This window comes from Sminthopsis crassicaudata, chromosome 2, assembly GCF_048593235.1.
Source record: "Sminthopsis crassicaudata isolate SCR6 chromosome 2, ASM4859323v1, whole genome shotgun sequence".
NCBI lineage: Eukaryota > Metazoa > Chordata > Mammalia > Dasyuromorphia > Dasyuridae > Sminthopsis > Sminthopsis crassicaudata.
This window is the reverse complement of record NC_133618.1, coordinates 79290469-79316356: the sequence shown is the minus strand read 5'-3', so window position 1 is coordinate 79316356 and position 25888 is coordinate 79290469. Positions and strand designations below refer to the sequence as shown.

At 36.7% G+C, this 25888-nt stretch overlaps 1 protein-coding gene across 1 annotated transcript in view; it reads right to left on the bottom strand.

The window, feature by feature from the left end:
- The window catches only part of GALM (galactose mutarotase), a 48440-nt gene extending 24436 nt beyond the window's left edge, over positions 1 to 24004 (bottom strand). The window contains exons 1-4 of the mRNA XM_074286622.1: positions 23545 to 24004; positions 16328 to 16482; positions 10892 to 11098; positions 5765 to 5846 (exon numbers count right to left, since the gene is read on the bottom strand). Coding sequence (XP_074142723.1) covers positions 5765 to 5846; positions 10892 to 11098; positions 16328 to 16482; positions 23545 to 23734 — 634 coding nt within the window. The 5' untranslated portion in view covers positions 23735 to 24004. The remainder of the gene's footprint in view (positions 1 to 5764; positions 5847 to 10891; positions 11099 to 16327; positions 16483 to 23544) is intronic.
- Between the last annotated feature and the right edge of the window lie 1884 nt (positions 24005 to 25888).

Genomic DNA, 25888 nt, shown 5'->3' with positions numbered 1-25888 from the left:
AGGTTGCCCAGTTAATACTTAATCATCATAAAAAGGAATCATCAAAGGAAGACACACATCACTGAAACAAACAGAAAAGCCTCTAAATCAGTTCTTGAAAACTGGGAGAAGTTCCAGTTCTACTAAGCTGCCAAACGAAGTCCATTCATCTCTGTTTCTCACAATTATCCTATCAGCTTTGATAAACACTACATTAACATTGACTGAAATGGTGGTGTATGCTCTCCTCATCATCTCAGTTGTTGGGCTGAGTAGACAACGCTCAAATTCTATTTGTTGGGTACATAAATTTTAGGCCTTCTCCTTTAATATCTTTTACAGCTCAAAAAACTAAAAGACAATGGTTCTAATGTGACTAGAAAAAGTCAGTCAATATTATTTATTCATTGTATATGATACTGGGGTAGAAATGAGAAAAGTAGCAAGAGAGTGTGTATAAGTTGTGGAATAATGACTGTAAAAAAATACTATTGCTCTCTAAGAAATGATAAAAGAAACAGTTTCATAAAAACCTGGGAAGACCTACTTGAACTGATACAAAGTTAAGAAAGTAGAACCAGGAGAACATTATAGATAGTAACTGCAACATTGTAAAATGATAATCTACCATGAAAGACTTCACTATTCTGATCTACAAAATGATCCACAACAATTCCAAAGAGATCATGATAGAAAAAAAAAATACAAACTATCTGATGGCTGAGTGTAGAGTGAAACATTTTTTCACTTTATTTTTCTTTCTTTTTTTTTCAACTACACTAAGATAAAAATGTTTTCTATGACTTCATAAATATAAAATGGTTATTTTATTTTTTGGCTTTTCAATAGATGGAGGATTGGAGAAAGGGGGGGGGAGAATTTTAAGCTGAAAATTTTAAAAAGAAAAAAGATAACTCCTAATTACTTTTCTAGATTTCCAGTTATGACAGCCTTATGAAAAATTAGCAAATATTTCTATACAGCTTCAAAAAAAATCAATGATAGAAAAATCTGAAAAATACAGAAGCTATTTCATCCAGTCTGGAGCTGTGCTGGAAAAGGGTGGAAGCTGATAGAGGGGGAGAATTGAGGAAGTCAGTGTCAGCTCAGCTAAACTAGCAATAGAGAAAGAAAAGACCACAAGGGGAAATTATGCACACTCCAGAGAGCAAGCTGGAAGTGAATAAAGGCAGGAAAGAGGGAAGTCATCCCAAACTCCTTCAAACAGAAAAGCCTTTTGAGCAAGGGTGATTTGAACCACTGCCATTAAACAAGGGGCTGAAGCCAGATCCCATATCACGGGGGTGGAGAACTTTTTTTTCTGCCAAAAGCCATTTGGATGTTTATAACATCATTCGCAGGCCATACAAAATTGTCAACTCACAGAACTCAAGTAGCAGGAGGCTGTTCTATCTAGCTTTCAGTTCATCATCCTGTGGTTGATTATGCAAATGATTTTGCAGGCTTTAAACAGGTTCCCCCAACCCCTGCCATATCAGAAGCAGGGGAGAGAATCAGACTCCTTGGGTCACTGTGCAGGGATGTGTCATAACTCATCGGTGCATTCATCAAAACACTGGAAGCAACAGTAGGAAGCTGGACCCACTCAATAGCAGAGCTCCAGGGGAGAAATGATTATATAAGACGCCTAAGAGCTGTCATTTCCAATATCCCTGTTGAGCCAAAGGAGGGCAGAAACAATTCTCAAATGAGGATTATGTGAGAAGAAGGAAAGAGGTGAGCCAAATCTGGAAATCATGGTGGGGTAATAGGAGATGGAGAGGAGTCAGGAATTTAAGCAGATAGTAGAGTTGGATGTTACCATTAGATTATAAACTTTTTAAGGACAGGAAATGTCTTCTGCCTTTGTTTGTATCTCCAGGCACAATTCCTGACACACAGTAGGCACTTTATAAACGCTTATCCCCAAGCACAGTTCCTGACACACAGTAGGCATTCCACTAATGTTTGTTGCCAGACATAGTTCCTGATATACACTAGGCACTTTATAAGCATTTATCCCGAGGCACAGTTCCTAACACAGAGCAGGCACTTTATAAATGTTTATCCCCAGAGATAGTTCATGAGAACACAGGACACTCCCTAAATGTTTATTGACTGATAAAAATCCAGACTTTATCCAGACTGGCAGAGGTAATGGCCTTCTTACAGATATGATGAAACCAAAGCTTACTCTACTTATCCATGTTGTACAAGGGATTTTCCTGAACACAAAATCCTAAGCCAAGAATTGAGGCTGAAAATAAGTTAACATAATTAAGAAATATTATGGCTTAAGGGAAGCCCAAAAGATAACCTCAACAGAAGATCTGAGTAACCTTACCAAAAGTAGACTCAGAGAAAAAAATGGCTACAAGAACTACCAGGATGTGTGGATGAAACAGAAGAATGATTTTTTAAAAAATAACATGTTAACTTGGGAGGAAAAAGTAAAAGGGAAATAGTTTAGAAAATAGGTTAGAAATTGGGGCAATTAGATGGCACAGTGAATAGAACACTGGAGTCTGGAGGACCTGAATTCAAATTTGACCTCAACCACTTATTTTACTAACTGTGTGATGCTAGGCAAATAACCTAACCTCTATTTGCCTTAGTTTCCTCAATTAAGTTTCTCAGTACCTTTCTCTGAGGGTTATTGTGCAGATCAAACAGGAAGATGATTATAAAGCATATAACACATAACATATAAAACATATAACACATATTACACATAACAAGTGCTACATGTCAGCTATTAATATTATTATTATCCAAGTAGCAAACTAAAAACAAATGAAGCAAATATAACATGTCTCCAGAAAACAACTGGAAGAATTAGAACAAAATCAAAAATCTGAATATTCTTTAAAAATGTACAGTATCGTTTATCAAAAACTTAGAAAATAGGTCAGGAGATAATTTGAGAATCATAGGATTCCAAGAAAATTCCAATAGACTTGAAATAAAAAATGCCATCCACATTCAAAAAAAGAACTATGGAGACTAAATGTGGATCGAAGCATACTATTTTCACTTTTTGTTTTGTTTTCTTCTTTCTTATAAGTCCCTTTTTATTCTGATTCTTCTTTCCCAACATAACTAATATAGAAATATGTTTTAAAAGATTACACATGTATAAACTGTATCTGATTGCTTGCTGTCTTGGGGGAAAGGGGTAAGTGAGGGAGGCAGAAAAAAAATCTTGGAACTCAAAATCTTATAAAAATGAATGTTGAAAATCATCTTTACGTGTAATTGGAAAAGTAAAATAGTGTTTTAAAAAGAATCATGAATTTCCTGAAAACCACGACTAAACAAAAAGGTTACATTTCAAGAAATCACCAAACCACCCCCCAAAAAACAAACAAACAAAAAAACAAAACACCTGCCTACATTTTAGAATCTCCACACTTCTTATTTACAGTCTGGTCCCTTACAGCTCCAAATCTATGACCTTATTTCAATGAAATTTCAAAAAAAAAAAAAAAAAAAAAAAGAACATTTACTCTCCTGCTTTGATGGGAACTGTTTTAAAGTGACATCAATTAGCAGCTAGAGCTTACACCCTAATGCCTGCCAACCATCTTACTATACTATCACTTGATAGTAAGGGCAAGATGGAAGTATGAATGGTTCTGTCTGAGCCACTTCAGTGGGACTGTCTGAATCAACATTGGCTGGAGCAGTATCAACAGCATCCCTAGTGAGCACATGGGCTGACATAATCATCCTGGCTCATATAGATAGAATTTTGTGATTTACACAGAAATTTCCTAAAGACAATGATCCTATTTTAAGGGAAAGGAAATTGAGACTCAGAAAAAATATGTCAATTATATGGACATAAGCCCCATATCTTAGCTGCCATCTCACTTTGCTCTTTGTATTTCATCTCCCATTGTTAAGTTCTTCCCAGGAAGATCACCTTTATGGTGCCAGTAAGTGCTTAATAAATGTTTGTCAAATGATTGATTTGCACAGAATCACACAGCTACAATGTGATAAACTGAGCTCAGATCATATTATTCCAAGTCCAATGCCAATTCTACCGCATCATATATACTGCTTCTTGCCTCTGTTATCTTGGAAAATTAACTCTCTTTTCACCAAAAAAGCACCCGAGTCATCTTTTTAAAGCATTAACACTATCTTATTATCTAAGTGCCTCTGATGTCTGCCAGACCAAAGGTGTCAAAACCCACATTCCACAAAATTCCCAAAATCCAATATGATCCAGGTTATATTGTAATTAGAAAATGTTTAACAAAATAGATAAAAATATAATACAACATAATACTGACCTGTGGTTTTCTTGTGGCCCCCTGAAGGGAGCTTTTTCCATTTTAGTTTGACATTACTATTTTAGACTAGTGGTTTTCAAAATGTGGTCCAGAGACTCTTGAGTCTCTGAAAACCTTTTAGCATTTGTTTTTAATATGGTAAATATCTAAAAACAGAACACATATTTAAAAAAAAAAAACCTCTTCAAACAGAGATACTCAATAATTTTTAATAGAAAGATACTGTAATAGAACAATCATAAGCAAAATTCTAAGGCTGGTGAAGTATGACTTTCCCTATTTATCTACTTCACCATTAATATTATTATTCAGTAATATAAGGGGCCTGCTGGCTCTTGCCTAAATAAAGTCTCTTAGTAAAGCCCAACTTCAAGAGCTTTCCTTTTAGTCTAACAATACTTACTTGTCCTATATCTTGTTCTTTTACAAATCATGTCCTTTATCAGGTTGTAATACTGAACAAATCTCTGCTAATAAGAATAACTGAGCACCTACCTCACAGAATGGTTATCAGGATAAATGAGATAATATTTGTAAAAGCTCTAACTTAGCACAATGTCTGGCATAGAGTAGGGGCTAAATAAATGAGTTTTCCTTTCCCTTTTTCCCCATACCATATTTGATCAGTGCTAAAAAGGAGAATGGGCTATACCTCTCTAATAAAGGATCATAGAATCATGACTTTAACCTGGTAAAGTCCTCAAAGAGCTTCCAATGCCCCAATTTCACAGATGAGAAAATTGAGGCCCTCAGAGTCCAAGTCACTTAATAAGAGTCCTATACATGACAGGGCTGGAGTTCTTCTGACTTCAAATCTAGCATTTTTTCCACTATACTTATGAGGAGTCTTATGAAAATAAAACTTGGTATAATGAAAAGAGCAAAGGATTTTTTTTAAAAACAGTATTAAATTTTTCTAAATACATGTAAAGATAATTTTCAACATTCATTTTTATAAGACTTTTTTACTCCAAATTTTTCTCCTTCCTTCTCTACCTCCCCCCTTCTCAAGACAACAAGTAAATTGATAGTTAAATATGGAACATAGGATTTGAAATAGGAAAGTTTTTTTGCCACCTGGTTTGACTATGTAATTAATTAATGAACAATTATTAAATGCCTACTGTGTGCAGGGCATTGTGCTAGGTACTGGGGATAAAAGGACAAAGAATAAAACAGTCCCTACTTGTAGTAAGCATACTTATTCCATTTTAACACCCTGGATTTGTTTTCTCATCTGGATGATGAGGCATCTGGATCTGATGACTTCCAAGGTTCTTTCAGCTCTAAAATCCTACAATTCTATCATGATACAAAGTTTAGGTGCTCTGCTAGGGGACTGGGCAAAATATTTTGAGATAGGGAGAGCTTTTTGCTTATCTTTACATCACACTACCATCAGGTGCTGAAGCATGTATGTGCACACACACATATTTATTTTCCTCCCCCTCCCCCCAAAAAAAACTACCTTTGAATTTACTAACCAGTAGGGATCAGGGTATCATCAACAGGCAAAAAAGCTTCAGCATCTATACAGATTTCATGATCATATATATTCGGAGAACCCTAGGAGAAGAAAGAGAAAATTGAGGAAAGGTCATAGAGAAAGGGATTTTACATTTTATCTTGCTTTATATTTCCTTTTATATTTATGAACTTGAAAGAGGAAATGTGACAGCAACCAGGAATACACAATGTGCGAAGCAATGACCATCTTTACATTCTTTAAGTGCTACAGAAAGCCCATCTTACAATGTGGTCATCCCATAAATAGAGTAACCAACCAGATTAGAAAATGCTTTTAGATACCATCAGCCACAGAACGAACTTTCCAGCCTACATAAAACTATGCTACCAAAAGGTCAGAAAACAGAGTGGTTTTAAAGTATTTCTGACTTTTGGTTAGGTAAATCTATAGCTGACTTTGCTCCCTTTTCTCAGAGGCCACCCATGAACTGAAGAGCAGGGGTCAGAACCTATGATGAAATACCCCAAATGGCCTCATTTCTCATCAGCACCCTGTAGGCTGGAATGGAATCAACTTTAAAGTATTTTTTTAAGGATCTATAATATTCCAGGCAAAACGGACAAAATTAAAACAGGTCTTTTGCAGGAAACATACACATATACACATACACATACACATATGTAAACAAATTCAAAATATATTCATAGCAACCAAAAAATTATTAGGAGGGGGAGACTGGTCTCAATGGTGAAAGAGATGGGAGGTTAGGGAGTAGATAAGTCACTTGAATTGAGCCCTGAAAGGGGTAGAAATTGCAAAAGTTGGAGATGAGAAGAAGTCTAAGCATGGGGAAAATTATGGAGGCAGAAGATGAATGTCGTATATGTGGACACTGAAGCACGTCTCAGTTTCACTGAAAGGTAGGAAAGCATAAAGAGGGATGGTATGTGATGAGCCTGGAAAAGTAGAGTGGAGATAAGCTTTGAATGCCAGAAGAGTATATTTTGTCCTAAAGGGATTAGAAAACCATCGAAGCTTCTTGAGCACCATTTTTGTGTGAAGAATTAAAGAGGAGAAAAAACTTGAGAGAGTCCAGTTAGGAAGCTCTTGCAATAGTTTGGGTGAAAGGAGACTTTAAGTAGGATTAGGGCCAAGTGGGTAAAAAGAAGGGAAGGGATGCACGAGAAGCAACTTGCTCAATGCTTTGTTCAATAACACAATGTAAACAGTTTTAAATGCTCTTTCTTTCACTCACTCACTCATTTACTCACTCATTCATTCCTAAATGCCTGGTGAACCACATTGCATTGCCCTTGATGAGAGCAGATAGATCTGCCTGACAACACAACTGAAGCAATCATGTCTGCGATTTTATACAGTGTACTATGACCTGCATGTGCTTATTCCTTTTTTTAAGGATGATCATAAAACACTTGGCAAGAGAAGTGACTGCATAAACAGACTTTGACAATCTGTTATCTCTGGGTTTATGAGTATTTGATTTGGCTAGCCATCCCTAGTTCCATGGTACTAAACTTTAACTCCTCATATAGATTCAAAAGTGGAGGAAAGGAGAGAGAAATGGACAGAGCATCAGGTCCACTCAGTTCAAATTCCAATCATTTCTATGTGATTTCAAGACAAGTCATGTCAGCTCACTGAGCCTCAGTTTTTTCTTCTAGAAAATGGATTCGTGTCCCTTCCAGCTCCAACATTCTATGTCCTCAGAAGGAAGTACCTCATTCAAATAACTTCTCTAAGGCAATTCTAATACAGTCCCTGAGATAAGGATGGAACTACGGTGCCCATATTTGGTGTTTGAATCAACTTGGTGCTACCTATGGAAATTACTTCCACACTATGGAAATTATGAAGAAGCAAATTTTCTTAGATTTCTGCCTTAGTATATACTATAAGATATTTAATATGTATGGGAATTCCTGCCATCTAGGGGAGGGGGTGGAGGGAAGGAGGGGGAAAATTCGGAACAGAAGGGAGTACAAAGGATAATGTTGTAAAAAATTACCAATGCATATGTACTGTCAAAAAATGTTATAATTATAAAATAAATTAAAAAAAAAAAAAAAGATTTCCGCCTTAGTTTCCTTATCAGTAAAATGGGGACAATAATAGCAACTACTTGTCAGGGTTATCAAATGAGATAATATTTGTAAAGCATATAGTGAACTTAAAGTGATATATACACACACACACACATATGTATGTATAATGTGTATGTGTGTGTGTGTGTGTGTGTGTGTGTGTGTGTGTGTGTGTGTATATATATATATATATATGTATATATTTATTCTCATTATTATAGGGATGCTTTTTAGGCAGAAGGAACATTGAAGAGTATATTTCAGTTATGATAAGGAACCCATTTTAGCTAAAGCATAAGCCCCCTAAAGGAAGAACTAGATAGAAGGATTGGCTTGGCTCAATTATAGAGGGCCTTGTATACCAAGTAAATACTACTCATGAGTATATAAGCCAGAATCATTTGTGAAGCTGGGGGAGACGAACAGATGGGAGGGAGGTGGGGAAGGGCTGGGCAGAAAGTGAGGTCTAAATAAATTTGGAAAAGGTGGAGAAGGTGCTGCAGGGATGGAGTGGGAGACATCCATGAACATAAAAGACCTGCAGAGATCTGTGGGATTTGCAGAGAGTATTTCTTTCCCTCATGTCTGACTTGACTTGACCTGAACCTCTCAAAGATCTTCTCCAGCATTCAAAAGGTCTTTTGAGGGACCTCAGCTGCAGAGAAAGCTTTGAGGAAACTGAAAACCCAGCTAAATATGGCCTGGCTATTACACTGCAGCCTGGCTATTAATAAACTCAGGCTCACAAAAACCAGTTGTGAGCTTCTTATGTCTTGAAAAGGAAAAAGAAAAAGAATGAAAAGTTTTTCAAAGACTCTTAAAAGCTGTGTATAGTTCCCACCTGGGTATTATACAAAAGTGGGAGAACATGTTTTATTGAAATCTAACCCAAAGAGTTGGGAAAGCACAGCTAGAAACCTTAGAAAGGAAAACCCAGGACTTAAATTACAGCATGGGGAATCTACAACAGAAAGACAATTGTGTTGGCCATTTTTATGAAGCCCTCCCAGCTGGAGATTCGACAGTTCAGGTGAAAGAAGAAACAAATCGGGGCTGAGAGGGACACCTGCCTTTTATCTTCACAATTCATGTTGCAATGATCTTATGACTACTAACACTGGGGGAGTTTTAACAAACTATTATTTTTGGTTTGCGATTAAGAATGCTAATAGTTTGTACTTACATTTACAATACTTTAAAATATCACCTTGTTTTGTCCTCAAAACAACCCTGTGTGGTAGGTGCCATTATTATAGCCATTTTACAGTGAAAAAACTGAAGTGAACAGGATAAGTGACTTATATCTGAGGCCTGATTTGAACTCACACTAGACAAAAAGATCCTAGAGCACTAAATGGCCATTGGGACCCATGGAGAATTATTTTTCAGTAGATGCAATTTAATAGTCCTCTCTGCTCTACTGATTCTGAAGACTTAATAAATTGAGATTGCTAGCATCTAGATAAGGAAAAACTGAGATATGTAGAAGGGATTATAAAAACTCCTCAAAGAGCACAAGATAAGAAATGAGTAGGAAAATGCAAGCACAGCAGAAAGTGATTTCAGAAATCATGGAAAACCACTGACAGAATAGAAGTTGCTACTTGTCCAGTTTAAAGCTGATCCTGATATTCCTTATATTCTAGCCATACACTTTATGTTAATGGTAACAATAACAATCGGCATTTATACAGGGTTTGCAAAGCATTTTACACATATTATTTCACTGATTCTCATAACAACTCTGTGAGGAAAGTACTATTATTACCCCTCTTTTACAGAAGAGAAAACAGATTGTATAAAGAAGTTTAGTGACTTGCCTAGGAACCATGAAGTGAGTGTGTCTGAGATGGAATTTGAACCTGGGTCTTCTCTACTCAAATTCCAGGAGTCTATGCACTGTACTATCTGGCTGCTTGTTAGAATGCTGAAAGAGGATGGAAAGAGAAAGAGAGACAGAGAGACAAAAAGAGACAGACACACAGAGAGAAATACTGATCTACAAGAAAAATTAACCGAGAGCCAAGATGCTCAAGTCCTGACTCCTGACCCTCTTTCAGACTTTGGGTAAAGCTCTCAAATGTCTATTTTAGACAATATCTAACATATTGTAGGTGCTCAGTAAATATTAACAAACATGAAATTAATTTTTTTTTAAAGAAAGAAACCAGGATTCTCTTTGGTAAATTACTGGAGCATTAAATGACCATACCCCCAGATACTCTCCAAAGAGTTAAGCATACTACATAATGGCAGACCACAAAGATGGGCAAGATAACTAAGATAAAATCAAGGAGGGGCAAGTAACTGATCCGGGCATGGCCCTTAAAAGAAAACAGAGGGTGCCTCCCAACCTAGAAGTGGTTTCTGATCAATCTCCTGCAGCAAAAAGTCTATGGGATTGGGAAAGGAAAGTATACAAAGATCAGAGCTGAAATTAAAATGGATGCAGAGTGTAATAAAAGTTGATATTTAAAGAGTGCTTTAAGATTTACCAAGTCTAGGTATGTATGTATGCATATATATATATATATATATATATATATATATATATATATATATATATATATATATATATATATATATGTGTGTGTGTGTGTATGTATATGTACACATATATAAATTTTTTAATTTGATTCCTACAACAGTCTTGTAAACTAGGTGACACATATATTATTATATCCATTTTACAAGTGAGAAAAAATTCAAAGAGATTACATGTTTATCCTGTAGTCCTACAAGTAGACTCCAAGACACTCTTTCCTTCATCATGTTGTATACATAAATGGGTACTTGTAGGTCAGCCCCAAGAGGGAGATGGAGATGGAGAGAGAGAGCTGGAATTTAGCCAAGATACAGAAATAGTTAGTGACTAACCCGTGGGAAAGAGCATTAACATGTCAGTCTGAAATCCTTCCCCAACACGTATCATTCTCATCAGGATTACCATTATCCAACCATTTCCAAGTTGGTGCTTCTATTCTTCAGGGAGCTGCCCCACAAAGCATGCACGTAGATCAGAAGAATGGGTCAATACTCACGTGGCCTGCCAGGTTGAAATATGAGTGGTTGGTCAGATTGACTGGCGTGGTACTGCTGGTTTGGGCTTTGTAATTCACTATTAATTGCCCCCCATCGAGCGTGTATGTGACCCAAACTTTCAACTCGCCAGGATAGCCTTCCTCACCATCTGGACTGATCCGGGAGAACTGAACGCCATTTGGCAGCACTTGAGGAGTCCAAAGGACCTAGAGGAAGATATTATTAAAATAAATCAAAACACAAAGTAAATATCCCATGCAAAATATTCAAGGAAATCTAAACTTAGAAATATAAAAATGATTACACCAATTCTCTAATTTTTTTTGAAAACAGTATTTATTCTTTAATCTTTTTGTTGTTCAATATGGAAAAAATTGTGCAAAACATTGTCTTTATTTCTTTTATTTTTTCCTGGCAAAAAGGCATAATAATGCACTATTTCTTCTTCCTCTTCTGAATTCTTAATTTAAAAAAGAAAAATTCTCGTTTTCCTCTATTTCTCCTAGAGCCTTACTCACATTCTGTTCCAATACTGAAATAATTGCTTTAACATATGGTGACTGGAAACTGGCATGACTAGCTTAGACTTCGGTTTAAAAAAATTAATTCTGCTCTGGGCTCCTCTACCAATGGGAGCAGAAAATGAAGTTAAAGCCTGTTACAGTTTGGACTTGGAATCTCTCTGGATCTCAGTTTTCTTATCTATAAAATGAGGGAGCGGAGCCAGACTAGATAACCTCTGGTCTAAGTGTTAATCAGATTCTGTGGAAACTGTCTTTCTGCATCTTCCAACTCTTGCTCTGAGTTCTGCCTTCTGGGACTAAGACCCAGAAATAAAGTTCCTCTGCCTCATAGCAACCCCTTTAAATACTGGAAGACAATGATCACATTTGCCCTAAGTTCCAATTTCCTCTTCTTTAGGTTAAAGCATTGACTCTGAAGTCAGAGGATCTGGGTTCAAATCCCACCTCTGGCACTTATTAGTTGCATCCCTTAAATTTCTTTGGGCCTCATTTTCCTTATCTATGAAACAGGAGGGGAAGAATGGGGAATGCTGGACAAGGTAGTTTTATTTATAACTGGGTATGGTGGTAAATATTTAACAACCAGTTCCCCACTTTCTTAAAAAAAACTTTAAAGTTTGATCCCTATGATTAGCATTTTCTCTATCACTTTCTCAAGTCCAGATAATCAACAAAACAATAAATCAAGGCCTGATTTGTAGTATTTACAGATTTTGGAAGTACAAATGCTCAGAGTAAAAATTTACAATTTGCAGAGCTGGTCAGAGCTGGCTCTAGCATACCCTTGCTTCAGAATGTTTTTAGTTCATTAATCAATCCTCCTAGAACATGAATTCCAAAGCCCTTCACTCTCTTAGCTGCCTTCCTCTAGGTACTCTCCAGTTTATCAATGTCCTTCCAAAAACAGAGCATTCAGAACTGAATTTACAATTCCTTCTATAGCCCAAGAGGCAGCTAGGCAAGTCAGTGGATAGGGTGCTGGACTTATACACTGAGTCTCAGAATATCTGAATTTAAATCCAGAGTCAGAGACTTATCAGCTGTGTGATGTTGGTTTAAATCCTGTTTGCTTCAGTTTTCTCATCTGTAAAATGGGGATAATAGGAGGGTTGTTATGGGGATAAAATGAGATAATAATTGTAAAGCACTTAGCTCAATTCCTGGTCCATGATAAGTGCAATATTTATGCTCCACTATCATTACAGTATAACAGGACTGTCGTTACTATTGTCCAGAATGCTCTGCCTCTCTCTCTCTTTTTTCCCCCTGACTTTCTTAATTTAGTTTTGGATCCCAAATGTCTTGACTAAAAAAAAAAAAAAAAAAATTGTGTTTCTCCTATCCGACTCAGGCTGAGATTGCAGCTGACAAAACTGTCTTATACTTTTTTTTCTGATCAACTGTTGTCTGGCAACAACTCCTCTATCTTATACTTATGGGATTTGGTCAATTGGTGCTAAGATCTGAGTCTGTTCTGTCACAGGATTTTAGAACACACAATTTGGGGTAAGATTCACATCCTCAACCACAGAAAAAACAATTGAAATTTGAAATTATAACAGACTTTAATGAAATCAGTCTCATAATCAAATCATTAAGTAGAAACTTTGAACTTTAAATAAATTAAAAATCTGGATTCTAAATTAAAAATGTGAAAGCAAAGGAAAATATCAGCAATACAGAATAACATCATAACAATAAATCCAAATCACAAAATTAAAATAATTACATATAACATATAATTATTTAATTTAAAATATGTGTATTCTTATTAGTTAAATGTTTTTATATTTTCCCCAAATAGTCTTTTCTATGCCTGTATATGTTTTTCATAAACTTTAGATTATGAAGCCATTTTTAAAGTATGGTAAATAGAATGTTTAGAGTAAGATATTAAATATGGATACTCAACCTTAATTCCCTATACCAAACAATTTCTAAAAACAAAGAAGGGAAAGAGTTTTGTTTTTTCTGGGAAAAATATGTCAGCACATCTCTACATCACAAAACCACTACAATTGCTATATTATTGATTTTGTTTTCTCCATCTTGGCAACAAAATTTTCCAGGACATTTCTATGCCCTGGTCCACATTGAACATTTCTGATTCTGAGAGGCTTCTAAGAACTAGGTTTTTTAAAAAAATCAATATCACAAAGTAAAAAAATACCCTTGGAAATGAGCACCTAAGTACCAGTATCCTTTGATTTTTTTTTTTTAAATTCATGAGTAGATAGATAATGGTGTCATTTGAGCCACAAATTATGAAAAGTGAGAATACATGAACAGAGCTCAGTGCAGAAATCCAGCATGCATTTTTTGTAATAAATTAACCTGACCCACAATGAATGGGATATATAATCATCATTAGGGCGCATGGCAACGAAGTATAAATGATAAGCAGGCCCCACCAATGACTGTAATTAATATTACTTTTCCACAGATCAATTAAGCATTTGGGAGAATCAGTTGAAGAAGGAGCTGGATGGCTGAGAATCTTATTGATAGTTCCATAACCCCTCAGGAGTTAGGAGCAGCCAGGGGCACTGAAGTACCCAGGATCCTGATTTAAGGTGGGGCAGCCTTCTTCCCTCTGCAGCTGGACTCTGAACTGGACCTTGCCCAGTGAGTAAGGAAGGAAGGAAGGTCAGGCAGAGCAAATTTGAGTCCCTCAAAGCAAAGGTAGAAGTTGTAGGAGTGATAAAACAAAGTAATTATTCTTCTTTCTAGGACTGTTAAGAGTTAAGGAAAAGGAAAGTTCACTGTCTCTAGAATTTTCAAATTCTTCTTTCCTTTTCTATTTTCTATTTCCTAGGTTAGGCTTTATGTTTGGGAGTAAATGGAATGCTGTGACTATAGCTAAGCCTATTCATTCCTTCCCACCACATTATTTGAAATTTTAACCAATTAGGGATTAATTTGCTTCACAGGATTATAGAACTGGAAGGTGTTATCTTTGGTTCATAGATAATATAATGTAACAATATTGTATATGTTGTTAAATATTATATTTGGTTTGCAGATTATATATAATGTGATAATATTGTTGCATATATTATTAAATATAATATTTTTGATTCATAAATTATATCATAATCAAACACTATATTTGGCTCATAAATATAGAAATTGAATGAATATAAGTGATTACTTAAGCCCAACCCCTTCATTTTACAGATGAGGAAATGAAATTTAAACCAGTAAAATGGTATCTCCAAGATCATACGAGTAGTAAGTGGTAATAAGATTCAAACTCATGTTCTCTGTTTTTAAATCCAGAAATCTTTGACTTATGGGAAGGATATGATCAGATTATCAACCATAGTTTAACAGGAATTCATTTAATCAGATTCCTTTTCAAATGCTTGGCTGAAATCCCCTGAGAAAATAGCAAATTTTAAGAGGAGTTACAGTTACTTTTGAATATAGGATACTTGGGGGCAGACAGGCCTACAAAGTTACTACCCAACTTCTATTCCCTCCACCAAATAATTTCTAAAAACAAAGGAGAGAAATTGTTTTGTTTTGGGTTTTTTTGAAAAAAAAAAAAAAAAAAAAAAAAAAAAGTCAGCTTCTCTATATCACTAAACCATTACAACCTCTATGTATTATTGATTTTTCTCTCTCTATCACAGGTCCAAAAATTTCCACAACATTTAAATGGAAATTAGGGGGAGAATAAGGGCTTGCTCAAAGATTTCATTTACTTTGCAATTTTGACTATAACTATTAGCCCTCCCTTCTCTCCTCCTTAAAGAGGCATAATAGCTGGGTAGTCTAAGGTTAATCTAGGTTCAGAAGTTTATTACTGCTCAGAATCTTCAAGACATTGGGGAAGAGGAAATTTATAACAAAAGTAATACACAATCAGCAAACACTGTGATCATTATAACAATTAAGTCAATATAAGAAGCAAATAAACCTATAGCATTACCACTCCAGGGAAGCACCAACACCTGAGTTTCTTGGCTGGGGAATCCTGCTCACAACCAAGGCAAGGAGTCCCTTCCTGGATAAGATTCCAAAGTGTCTACAAAGTGTCTACCCCACTATGGAGTTTCAATAGGCTGAGAACAAAGAAGGAACTATGCTAGATATTCTCATTTGAAATATGACTCTTGAGACAAAGCAGCTTCCCATTTTGGGGTACTCTGTCTCAAGGAACCCACAAGGAGAATATTTGTTCATTCCTTTAGGATGATTGAGTTTACTCAGAGTTTCCAGAGAAAATTCGGGTCAGCAATAACGGAAGCTTATTAATCAATGCACAGGGAGGGTGATCTTCCCTTCCTATACTTCCTGGCATTCTATCAGGTAACTGCAAGCACATTCTCCTATTCTCAGAAAAAAGTTACACAAAGGACATAACCAAGACGCACTAGAATTCCTTATAGGTGTTACAGTGAATAGAGAGATGACTGTCTAGGATCACAGAGCTAGTAACTGTCTGAGGCTGGCTTTAAACCCAGGTCTTCTTGACTTTAGTCCAATCCAGGAAGTCAAGGGACTCTATTTGTCATTCAATCTGCCTTAGGCTCCTCATCCAGAAAATGGAGATAATAATAGCACTTTGCTCTGAAGGTTATTTTGAAGATCAAATAAGATATTTGTAAAGTATTTTGCAAATCTTAAGACACTAAAAAATGCTAGCTATTATTACATCCAATCTCTTTCTACGAATAGCAAATAAATCCTATCTTTGCACCCTTGTAATTGAGAATAGTCTTCTTCCTCCTCCTTCCCTGACACTGTTCATCTTACGCAGTAAGTTGGCTTTTGCAAAGATGTATGAGTCTTGGATTGTGTGGCATGAACAGTAGGTATGGGGGAGGGTAGGAGGACTATTCTATGATGAGTAGCATGAGCCACAAACTTGGTTTAGTGAGAACTCTACCAAATATCCTCATTTACCTTGTCAAAGCCTTTAAGTCCTCCATGTAAACTATTAGGTCCATTGTTAATGGCCAACTTGTATTCTTTCCCATCCACGGTGAATGTTCCTTTGGCAATTCTGTTAGCCACTCTTCCAACTACTGCTCCAAAGTAGGGATGCTTCTTGAGATACCCTATAAGACAAACAATCATTCCTTTAATTTGTTAAACAAGAATAAGGATAATAAGTCCTCTCTATGACTGATTTTTGAAGGTTTGTAAAGATTACATGGTATATTGCCAAAGAATCTACTCATCCCATAAACACTGGTTAGAACTATTTTTCATGAAGTCAATAACAACAATGAATTATTTTGCAACTCTGCAAAGTAACCTTCAAGTTTAAATATTTCTCCTCTTTGTAGCATAATCCAAGAAGAAGCAACCAATTCCTGTGAGCAAATTGATTAAATGCCTCCTCTATGCAAGCATGTACCTACCGTAGGGTACAAAGACAAGACTAAAACCGCTCATGAGGAATCCATTATCTAACCAGGGCAAAGACAAATACTATTTATTTTTGGTGATGCAAGAGGGCAGAAATGGTATTGTCAGAGGTAAGTAAATAATGATTGTCAAGAAAACTGTAGACCATCAACATACACACAAGTTGTATTTTTCATCACTGCTTTTCATCAAAGATCAAGACTTTAGGAGGCAGATTGGAGAAGTGAAAAAAGGATTTAAAAAATGAGGTATGCATAGAAAATGTAATTTGGATTTCTGAAGGCTAGCTTAAAATACAAGGGAGCTTAAAACCTGGCCAGAGTTGAAGTATGCCTAAAAAGAACTGGTAAAAGTATATTTGCTGGAAGTCTTGAAACTATAATAATCAAAAGAATTTCAAATAGGAAACAAGGAGGGAGAAAACCATTTATGTATAGTCACAAAACTAGGTACCCAAAGAGCAGCTACAATGTGCTCCAGAAATTCACAGAAGACAATGCTTAGAATCAGTAATAAAATCTTAACCTTAGCTATTCTATACATATTCAGTAATAAAATCTTAACCTTAGCTATTCTATACATACATACATACATAAAATATGAGCAAGAAAAGCAAGGTGACCTAGAGAGGAGACAAATTGGACATAGATATTTTTGAGGCTTGGGTGCAGAAAGATTTCAAAGAACAAGTTAGATTTTTGTTCAAAAAATGTGTACAAAAAATAGAAGCAAGAACAGAAAATTAATACATAAGTGTGGTACAATTTAGTTTAAAAAAAAATGGGGTCAATTACATAAACTCATGCAGAGTGAAAGGAGCAAAATCAGGAGAAAATTGTACACAATAACCAGAAGATTATGTGATGATCAACTGTGATAGACTTAGCTCTTTTCAACAATGAGGTAATTCAAGGCAATTCCAATAGTTGGGATAGAAAGTGCCATCTGCAACCAGAGAGAAAACTATGGACTTAATGTGGCCACAAGTGTCTTTTTTGTTGTTATTGGTTTGCTTGGTTTTTTTTTTTTTCTTGTTTTTTTTTTTCCCTTTTGACCCATTTTTCTTACACAGCATGATGAATATGAAAACATGTTTGGAAAAATTGCAACATTTAAGCTATATTGGATTGATTCCTGTCTTGGGGAGGGAAAAGGAGAGAGGGAGGGAGAAAAATTTGGAATGCAAGGTTTTCCAAAGGTGAATATTGAAAACTATCTTTGCAAATATTTGAAAAATAAAATATTATTGGGGAAAAAATGGTATCAGGAGTCCTAAAGCTCAAATTGAGATTAGCACAGTAGCTTGGAACATATTAAGGTGCTTGATAAATGTTTATTGATTGATTATTGAGCAGAAGAATGCTAATAAAAAAGGATTTAGGTGTTTAGTTTAACAATACGTATTATTTTTTAAATGATGAAATAAAGGTTAGAACAGCTGATTTTGGAGGGTTTCTTCCAAGATGGGAAGATAGGAGATCTGACTTCCATCCAGGATTAGCAATCAATCAGTTATCAACAAACTTATAAGCATTTTTTAATCATCTACTATGTGTCAGGCCCCAGAAATGCTAACACAAAAATTAAAGTTCCTATCTAGAGTGCTTAAAATGAGCGAGGTAGTGCAGTAAATAGAGTCCCAGCCCTGAAGTCTGGAGGACCTGAGTTCAAATCTGGCCTCAGACACTTAACACATCCTAACTGTGTGACTCTGGGCAAGTCACTTAACTTCAATTGCCTCAGCTAAAAAAAAATAAAAATCATTCAATCAGCCAGAGAAAAAAGATAACTGAGTGAAGATAGTTGGCATATAATTCAATCCAATACTTAGGGTGGGCTAAAAGCTTCAAAAAGGGATCAATCCAGAAGGGTGTGAAGTGACTCCTCCAATTAAAAAAAAAAAAGCAGAGAAGATAAAGGTCTGGAAAGCTGGCTAAATTTCCTTTAAAAACCTAGAGGGGATGTGAAACACAGCTATGTTCTCATGCCAATAATCAATGGGAGAGTACCCTTTTCCCAACAGGTGCCCTTGCTCTATCGATTACCAGATTGCCCAATTTGGGCAATCCATATAACTTTATATGCAGCTCAATTCCTGAGAAGACTGTCATATAGTACAGGGACTAAGAGAATGGTATTTGATCTGTGATTCCAATTTTTACTAGTTCTAGTTATACTTTTTTCCACTTATTACCCCTTTCACTTGAGAAATTTTTAAGCTACCCTGAGCATATAAAATAGGTATGCAAATCAAACATTTACTGATAATAAACCATAATTTCACAACTCCCACATTCAGTTCTTCCACCCACGGTTTAAGAAGCTTTGTTCTAGTGTGCCTCTGGGCAATGATTTCTTTTTTCTAGGTCTTGCGATTTACTCTTCTATAAGATGAAAATAAATGAGGATAATATTAACCATACTACTGGAACCATAAATCTCTATATTTTATTCATCTGTGACACCCTCCCCCCAAGCAGCTGAAAGTTCTGATGGTCTATACTCAGGACATGTTTCACATATAAAACAGCTGCCATCTCCTTCATCTGCATGAACAGTACAGAATTCAGTCTGGTCGTTAAAGACTGACTGCTCTCACTTTCTTTTGTGAAAATGCTTTCACAGATCAATCTGAACAAAAGGGATTTGTACCACAAGGGGGAAAAAATGGCTAAAATGACATTTTAAGAAAGAAACTCAAGTACAGTGAGTATCTGAGACTTGTTTACATGGTCCATGGTGGTGAGGGAGAGGGGCTAATTTTCAAAACATAAAAAACAGCAAAAAAAAAATTTTTTTTTTTTTTTTTTTACTTAAGACTGCTGACATTTTTCTGTAACTAAAAGAACATTTAGATTATTTCCTCAGCATGCTATAGAGGACAGATCTTATTTTCCTGGAGACATCTGAATCACTCTGACCTCATCTGTCACCTCAAGACATCTGAGCAGCTTATTTCATCTCCCGGTGAAATTGGGAGATAGCTAACATTCAGTCTAGAGGGGCTGTGAGTCAAGGGATTAGACATTCTCAGCTGTTCCCTTTGGTGCACGAGGACAATCTTGAGGATTTTATTAACTCAAGGTAACCATTTCCTCCTCTGTCAATCTTCACTACTGAAACTTGCTTACTAAAGGTTATTAATAAACAAGAATTCAGCAATATAATAGCAGAGTTTGTTAATGCAATTCCTGTTAACAGCTGGCCACAGTGGCTGTTCCTAAGAATTAGAGGCCCCTTTTATTTCAGGCAGACTCTGAATAGAATGACTGCATCATAAAAGGGAAACAGGAATCCACTTATAATCCATGAAGAGTATTGAATATGTCTGTTAGAGGCTTGGTATTCAGAGATTGTTTTTCAAATTCCACTCCTTTAAAAGTAGTTCTCCTCCTACCTATCAACCTTTAAGGGAAAAGGAAATTAAATTATTATAGTATATTAAATTATGCAGGTTAATATTTTTAAAGTCTTGTCAATATCAATCCAGCACCTAGATAAATATTTTAAATAACATGACTCAATACTGAGCAATTCTCCCAGGAGGAAAAGTTTTATCATTGACTTTCCCTGTGAACTCTCAGAATGGAAAGTTCCCCAGACTGTCTGATCTGTTACACTGTAGCCTGGTTTTATTCCTTTTCCCTTCTGATATTCCTTCCCATAATCTTTTCTTTTACTGAAATCCCTAAGGGTCAGCAAGAAAATAAGAGATGTTTCCCATAGAATGTTAAGAGATCAACTAATTTCTACTTTGGTTCTGACAGAGAAGGAAGCCCAGTCCAAGAAGCTGGCTTGTTTCCAGCTGCCACACTGTAACAATGTAAGCCCATTAAGCATATCTAAGACATTTATAGGTTTTGAGCTACACATGGCTCAGATTACACAAATGCAGGGCAACTGTCACAGTGCACAAAATGCTCAATTTAGAGCAAGACCTGAGTTCAAATTCAGCTCACAACAGTCATTTCCGCTTCGGACAGAAACCCTGAGGATCTTTCCCTCTCATATGCAATTATTCATTTATTTAGATTTCTTTGGATTAGGTGAAAGAGGAGATTCTTTGTCTCAATTGCAATCTACTCTTAATCACTGAATGAGAGCAGTCTGGAGTCAAGCTTAAAAAGGCCCAGGTCTCCCACTGCATCCATCTCCAGTGGTCTTGATCTATATCTTGCCACTGGACCCAGATGGCTCTGGGGGGAAAAGTGAGGCAGGGGACCTTACTGCAGGCCTCCTTCACTTAAATCCAATTCACTTGCATGTGACCGCATCACTTCCCTGATGTCATGATTCTTTTCCACAATGAAGGACGGCAACAATAACACTTACTGATTGTTCAGATGTAGGCAACTCAATTGGTTTTTTTGTCTCAGTTTTCCTATTTATATAATGGGGATTATACTAGCCTCCATCTTTCTGAGGTCATTGAGAGGAACAAAAGAAATATTCTTTGTAAAGCACTTAGCAAACCTCAAAGTGCTAAAAATAATCAAGTAAATACCAGATATTATTATTTTCTTACCTAGACATATGTTCTGGAAATTAGGTAGTGGTGGGAATGGTCAGATAAGCCATAAGATGCAACTTTATTCAAATCAGTTAATGATGAAGAAGAGAAATAATAATAGAGGAAATCACTTTTTCTTGTATCACTGGAGTCTGGAAAAGTCTTCTGATTCCACTAGATGTTTTTTGTACTAATCATTTAACCTTTCTGTGGTTCAAGAAGAAAACTCAGTTTGTAAACATTTGGTCATACCAAGGATTGTAGAGGGAGAGAAAGAAGGATGGGGAGGGCATAGAAAGGATAGGAGGGAGAAAGGGAGAAACAAAAAAGAAAAAGAGAGGGGGAGGGAGAAAGAGAGAAGAGAAAGAGACAGAGAGAGAGACACACACGAACACAGATAAAGACAGAGATAAAGAGAGATTTGGAAAATGTCTTCAAGTCCCTAAAGACTATTTTTAAAACTATCCTTATTCTTACTTTCTGATTCAGTAGGAAGCAAAACTCAATCAACTAACAGCTTTTCCCTCACCCCAACCCCATCACTCACCCAGGGGGAAACCCAGATATGGTGTGTGTGGGGGTAAGGAATAAGGAATTGGTACCCGTACCTTGGTACATTTTCCTACAAGGGAAATTAGATGAAAAGACTAAAGACTAAAAGACTAAAATACAATAATTAATGGTAAAGGAATTTGCTTTTTTCAAAATAAGCTCGCACATGGAACATAAGAGGAGATAGGAGAAAACCACAGAGTACAAGATAAAAGTTTCACAAGAGATTTTTCAATATTTGTGGCTAATTAAACTGCATTTAAGAAGGGGCTGGGAAATATGTGTAGGTAAGATCTAGAGAACTTATAGGCTACCTCTCCCATTACCGCTAGGGAACTGAGGCCTAGAGAAATTAGATGCCTTTCCCAACCAAGGTTACACAAGTAATAAGCACCAGAGGAAATCCCACTACTAATAACCTAACAACTTAATATTCCAGATTATCATTTCACTGAACTATTAAGCACCTGCTCCATCGAGGAAGTCCTTTTGAACACTATTATAATAGTAATAGTAATAATTGCTAATATTTATGTAGCACTTACTATCTGCAAAGTATTTTACAATTATTAACTTCTTTGATCCTCAAACCTGGGGAAGTAGATGTTATTGTTATTCCCATCTTATAGATGAGAAAACTAAGGCATACACTTTGACTTGCACAGGGTTACAGAATAAAGTATCTGAGGTCATTATTATTATTTTTTGACCTCCAATCTTATCAATCATCAGTTCTTTAGGAGTAGAGGTGGAGGAAAGTGGGTGGGGTGGGCTGGAGAGCAAGCTCTTAAGTAAAAAAAAAAATCCAGGCATTTAAAGAGTAAATATCAAATAGTAAAGGATAGCTCACATCCAATTCCCCACGGAGAAGGCTGAATTAATTCAGCCTCAAGGGTTTCTTCCCTCCCCCATCCATTTAGCCCAGTGATTCCCCCTCCCCCACCAACTCCACAACTGGACTTATAATACAATGGAAAAGAGATATTTCTTTTCCAGAGGGAAAAAAAGGCGTCTGTCTAACTCCTGTGCCAGAGAATTCCAGCCAAAAATGGTATTTTGGAGTCATAGGCCCAGTTCTTGCAGAAAAAAACTAGTTAAGAGGGAGGAGGGGAAGGAAGTAGCCATCATTTTTTCCCTTGTCCATGAGAGAACCACAGTCCCTCTAAGCCCGTTTCTCCTAGCCTGCGCTCCTTCCAGAACGGAACTTTCCCAGTGTTAAACAGTTCAAAGACCACTTTCAGGTTTTGTGTATGTTTTAAATCTCCAGCTCACCTTCAATGGGCTCTGAACCAGTTAGATGAGCGGAATGGGTAACTAGAAACCTATATTCATGTTCCTCCAGCAAGTGGTTCCCAAGCCCAGGGCAATTCTTGTGTTAGTCAAACGTATCTTAAATTAGGTTGGGTCACCAGACCCAGAGTAAAGAGATGGAACCCACCCTGAATCTTTCCCATAAGGTGGTGGTCAAAATTGGAACTTGAGTCAAGAAACCTTGGCTTCCATTCCCAATTCCAACACTTACTCTCCTTGTGACCCAGAACCAGGGCTTTGAACGCTCTAGGCCAGTTGCCCTGTCCGTAAAATAAAGGAACGAGGGGAGGAGGAAAAGGTGCACTTTAGGGACGCTGGGGACCCTTCCAGCTCTCTCCACTCTCTGACTATGCTACTCCAGTGCAGTTCGACCCACCTTCCAGCTCGGCAAAGCCCAGCACCACATCTGAGAACTTCCCATCTCTGTCTTTCACCTCCAAAGCTGTGATGGTGCAGCCCAGGGAGATAATCTCCACTCTCAGCTGGTCTGACCGTAGAAAGAACTTTTCTACAATCCCCGCTCCATCGGGGAGTTCCCCAAACACGCTCCGGGTCACCGAAGCCATGGGCGGAGGGAAACAATACCTAAGCTCCAAAGCCCGAGCTGAAGCACAGGTGACGAGAATACCTAGGAACAGAAACCACACACGGGAAAGAGGGCAGAGGTTCCTTTATACAAGAGGTCAAACTCCTCCTCCCGGCTGCCTTTTCTACCTCCCGGATTGGAGGAAAAATCCTCAAATCACTTAATGTGGCCGGCTCCTGGATTTAGGGTTACTTTGCAGAAAAAAGAAGTGGCGCAGCACGTGCTTTCCTTCTTTTCTGCAACTTTTCTTGCATTGCATTTTGGGAGTGGTAGTCTTCTAAAGGCGAGACTGCTTTCTGAGAGTACGCAAAGAAATGGGGATTTTCCCACCCCAGTTATAATTTTCCCTAGCGCAAAACTAACTTGGGAGGGTGGAACCCTCCGGTCAGAGAGTGAGCCTTGTACTTTGGACGCTCCACACCTAGGCTGTTTCTTGAAAGATTGAAAAATACTGGCAACGAAGTTGGAGTGGAAAGAGTTTAGCAAAAGTTCCAAATCCTAGCAATCCTGCGCGGGGCAGGGCGTTTATCTCCACCAATAAAGAGAGTCCTGCAGCCGTGAGCTTTGAGGTCACGGGTTACAGACTTTATGTGGGGAGTCTTAACCTGGTATCCTTAAACTTTTTTATCGATAACTATGACATTTTAATAATAGTTATTTCCATAACATTGCTTTTCTTTATTAGCTCATTGATTTGATTTTAGGTATTTAAAAACTATAAAAATGGCTAACTTACTATGTGTCTGGAGATGTGCTGTGGTTTACAGTTAATATCTTTTTTTTAATTAAAGCTTTTTTATTTTCAAAACATATGCGTGGATAATTTTCAACATCCACTCTTGCAAAACCTTGTGTTCCAATTTTTTTCCCTCCCTTTCCCTCACCTCCTTCCCTAGATGGCAAGTAATTCAATATATGTTAAACATATGCAATTCTTCTATACATGTTTCCATAATTATCATTACAGCTAATATCTTATGGGAATCTCTACATCCCGAGGAAATGCAATCTTATTCAATCTGGGAGGTGCTAAGCACTTTACAAAGATCAACTATTTAAATTTGGAGAGATGCTAAGCAATTTACAATTATTATTTCATTCGATCAGAATTGGTGCTAAGTACCTGATGGAGATCTCTTAGAATCCTTTTCTACTAGGAGATCCTATTATTATCTACATTTTACAATTGAGGAAACTGAGGCAGACAGAGGTTGAGACTTGCTCAGAGTTACAAGGCTAGTAGTAGGTGTCTTTTGCCATCCAGCTGCCCCTGTCATGCTCCATAGATTTCACCAGATTGTTGGAGAGGTGCATAGCACATGAAAAAAATGTTGAAAAATCTCCATTAGGGAACACTGTTGTTCTATAAGAAATAATGAGCAGGCTGATTTCAGAAAAGCCTAGAAAGACTTCTATGAACTGATGCTGAGTGAAGTGAGCAGAACCAAGAAAACATTGTATACAGTAGCAAGAAGATGATGTGTTGATCAACTATATTGGACTTGACTTTTTTCAACAATGAAGTGATTCCAATAGACTTGGGATGGAAAATATCATCTGCATACAAAGAGAGAACCATGGAGGCTAAATGTGGATTGAAGCATAGTATTTTCATCTTCTTGTTATTGGTTGTTTGCTTGTTTTTTTTTTTTTTTTCTTTCTTGTGTTTTTTCCCCTTTTCTTGCACAGCATGACAAATATGGAAATATGTTTAAAAGAATTGAACATACTTAATCTATATCAGATTGCCTGTATAACAAGGAGGGAAGGGAAGGAAAGAAAAAATTTGGAACACAAAGTTTTGCAAAGGTGAATGTTGAAAACTAGCTTTACATGAATTTGGAAAAATAAAATATTATTAAAAATAAAAGAAAATGGGGGGGGGGGGAAGCCTTCAATAGGTGCCGGAGGAATTTAGGGAAAAGAGCATTCCCAATGGAGTAGGGTCACCACAAGTAGTGGGGATAGTTTCTAAAGTCCTTGAGCATCAGAAAAACTTTTGTTAAGAAGACAGCATATACAAATGATAGAAGTTAATGATATTAACTTTTTTTAAAATTAATTTTATAATTATACATTTTTGACAGTATATATGCATGAGTAATTTTTTTTTATAACATTGTCCCTTGTATCC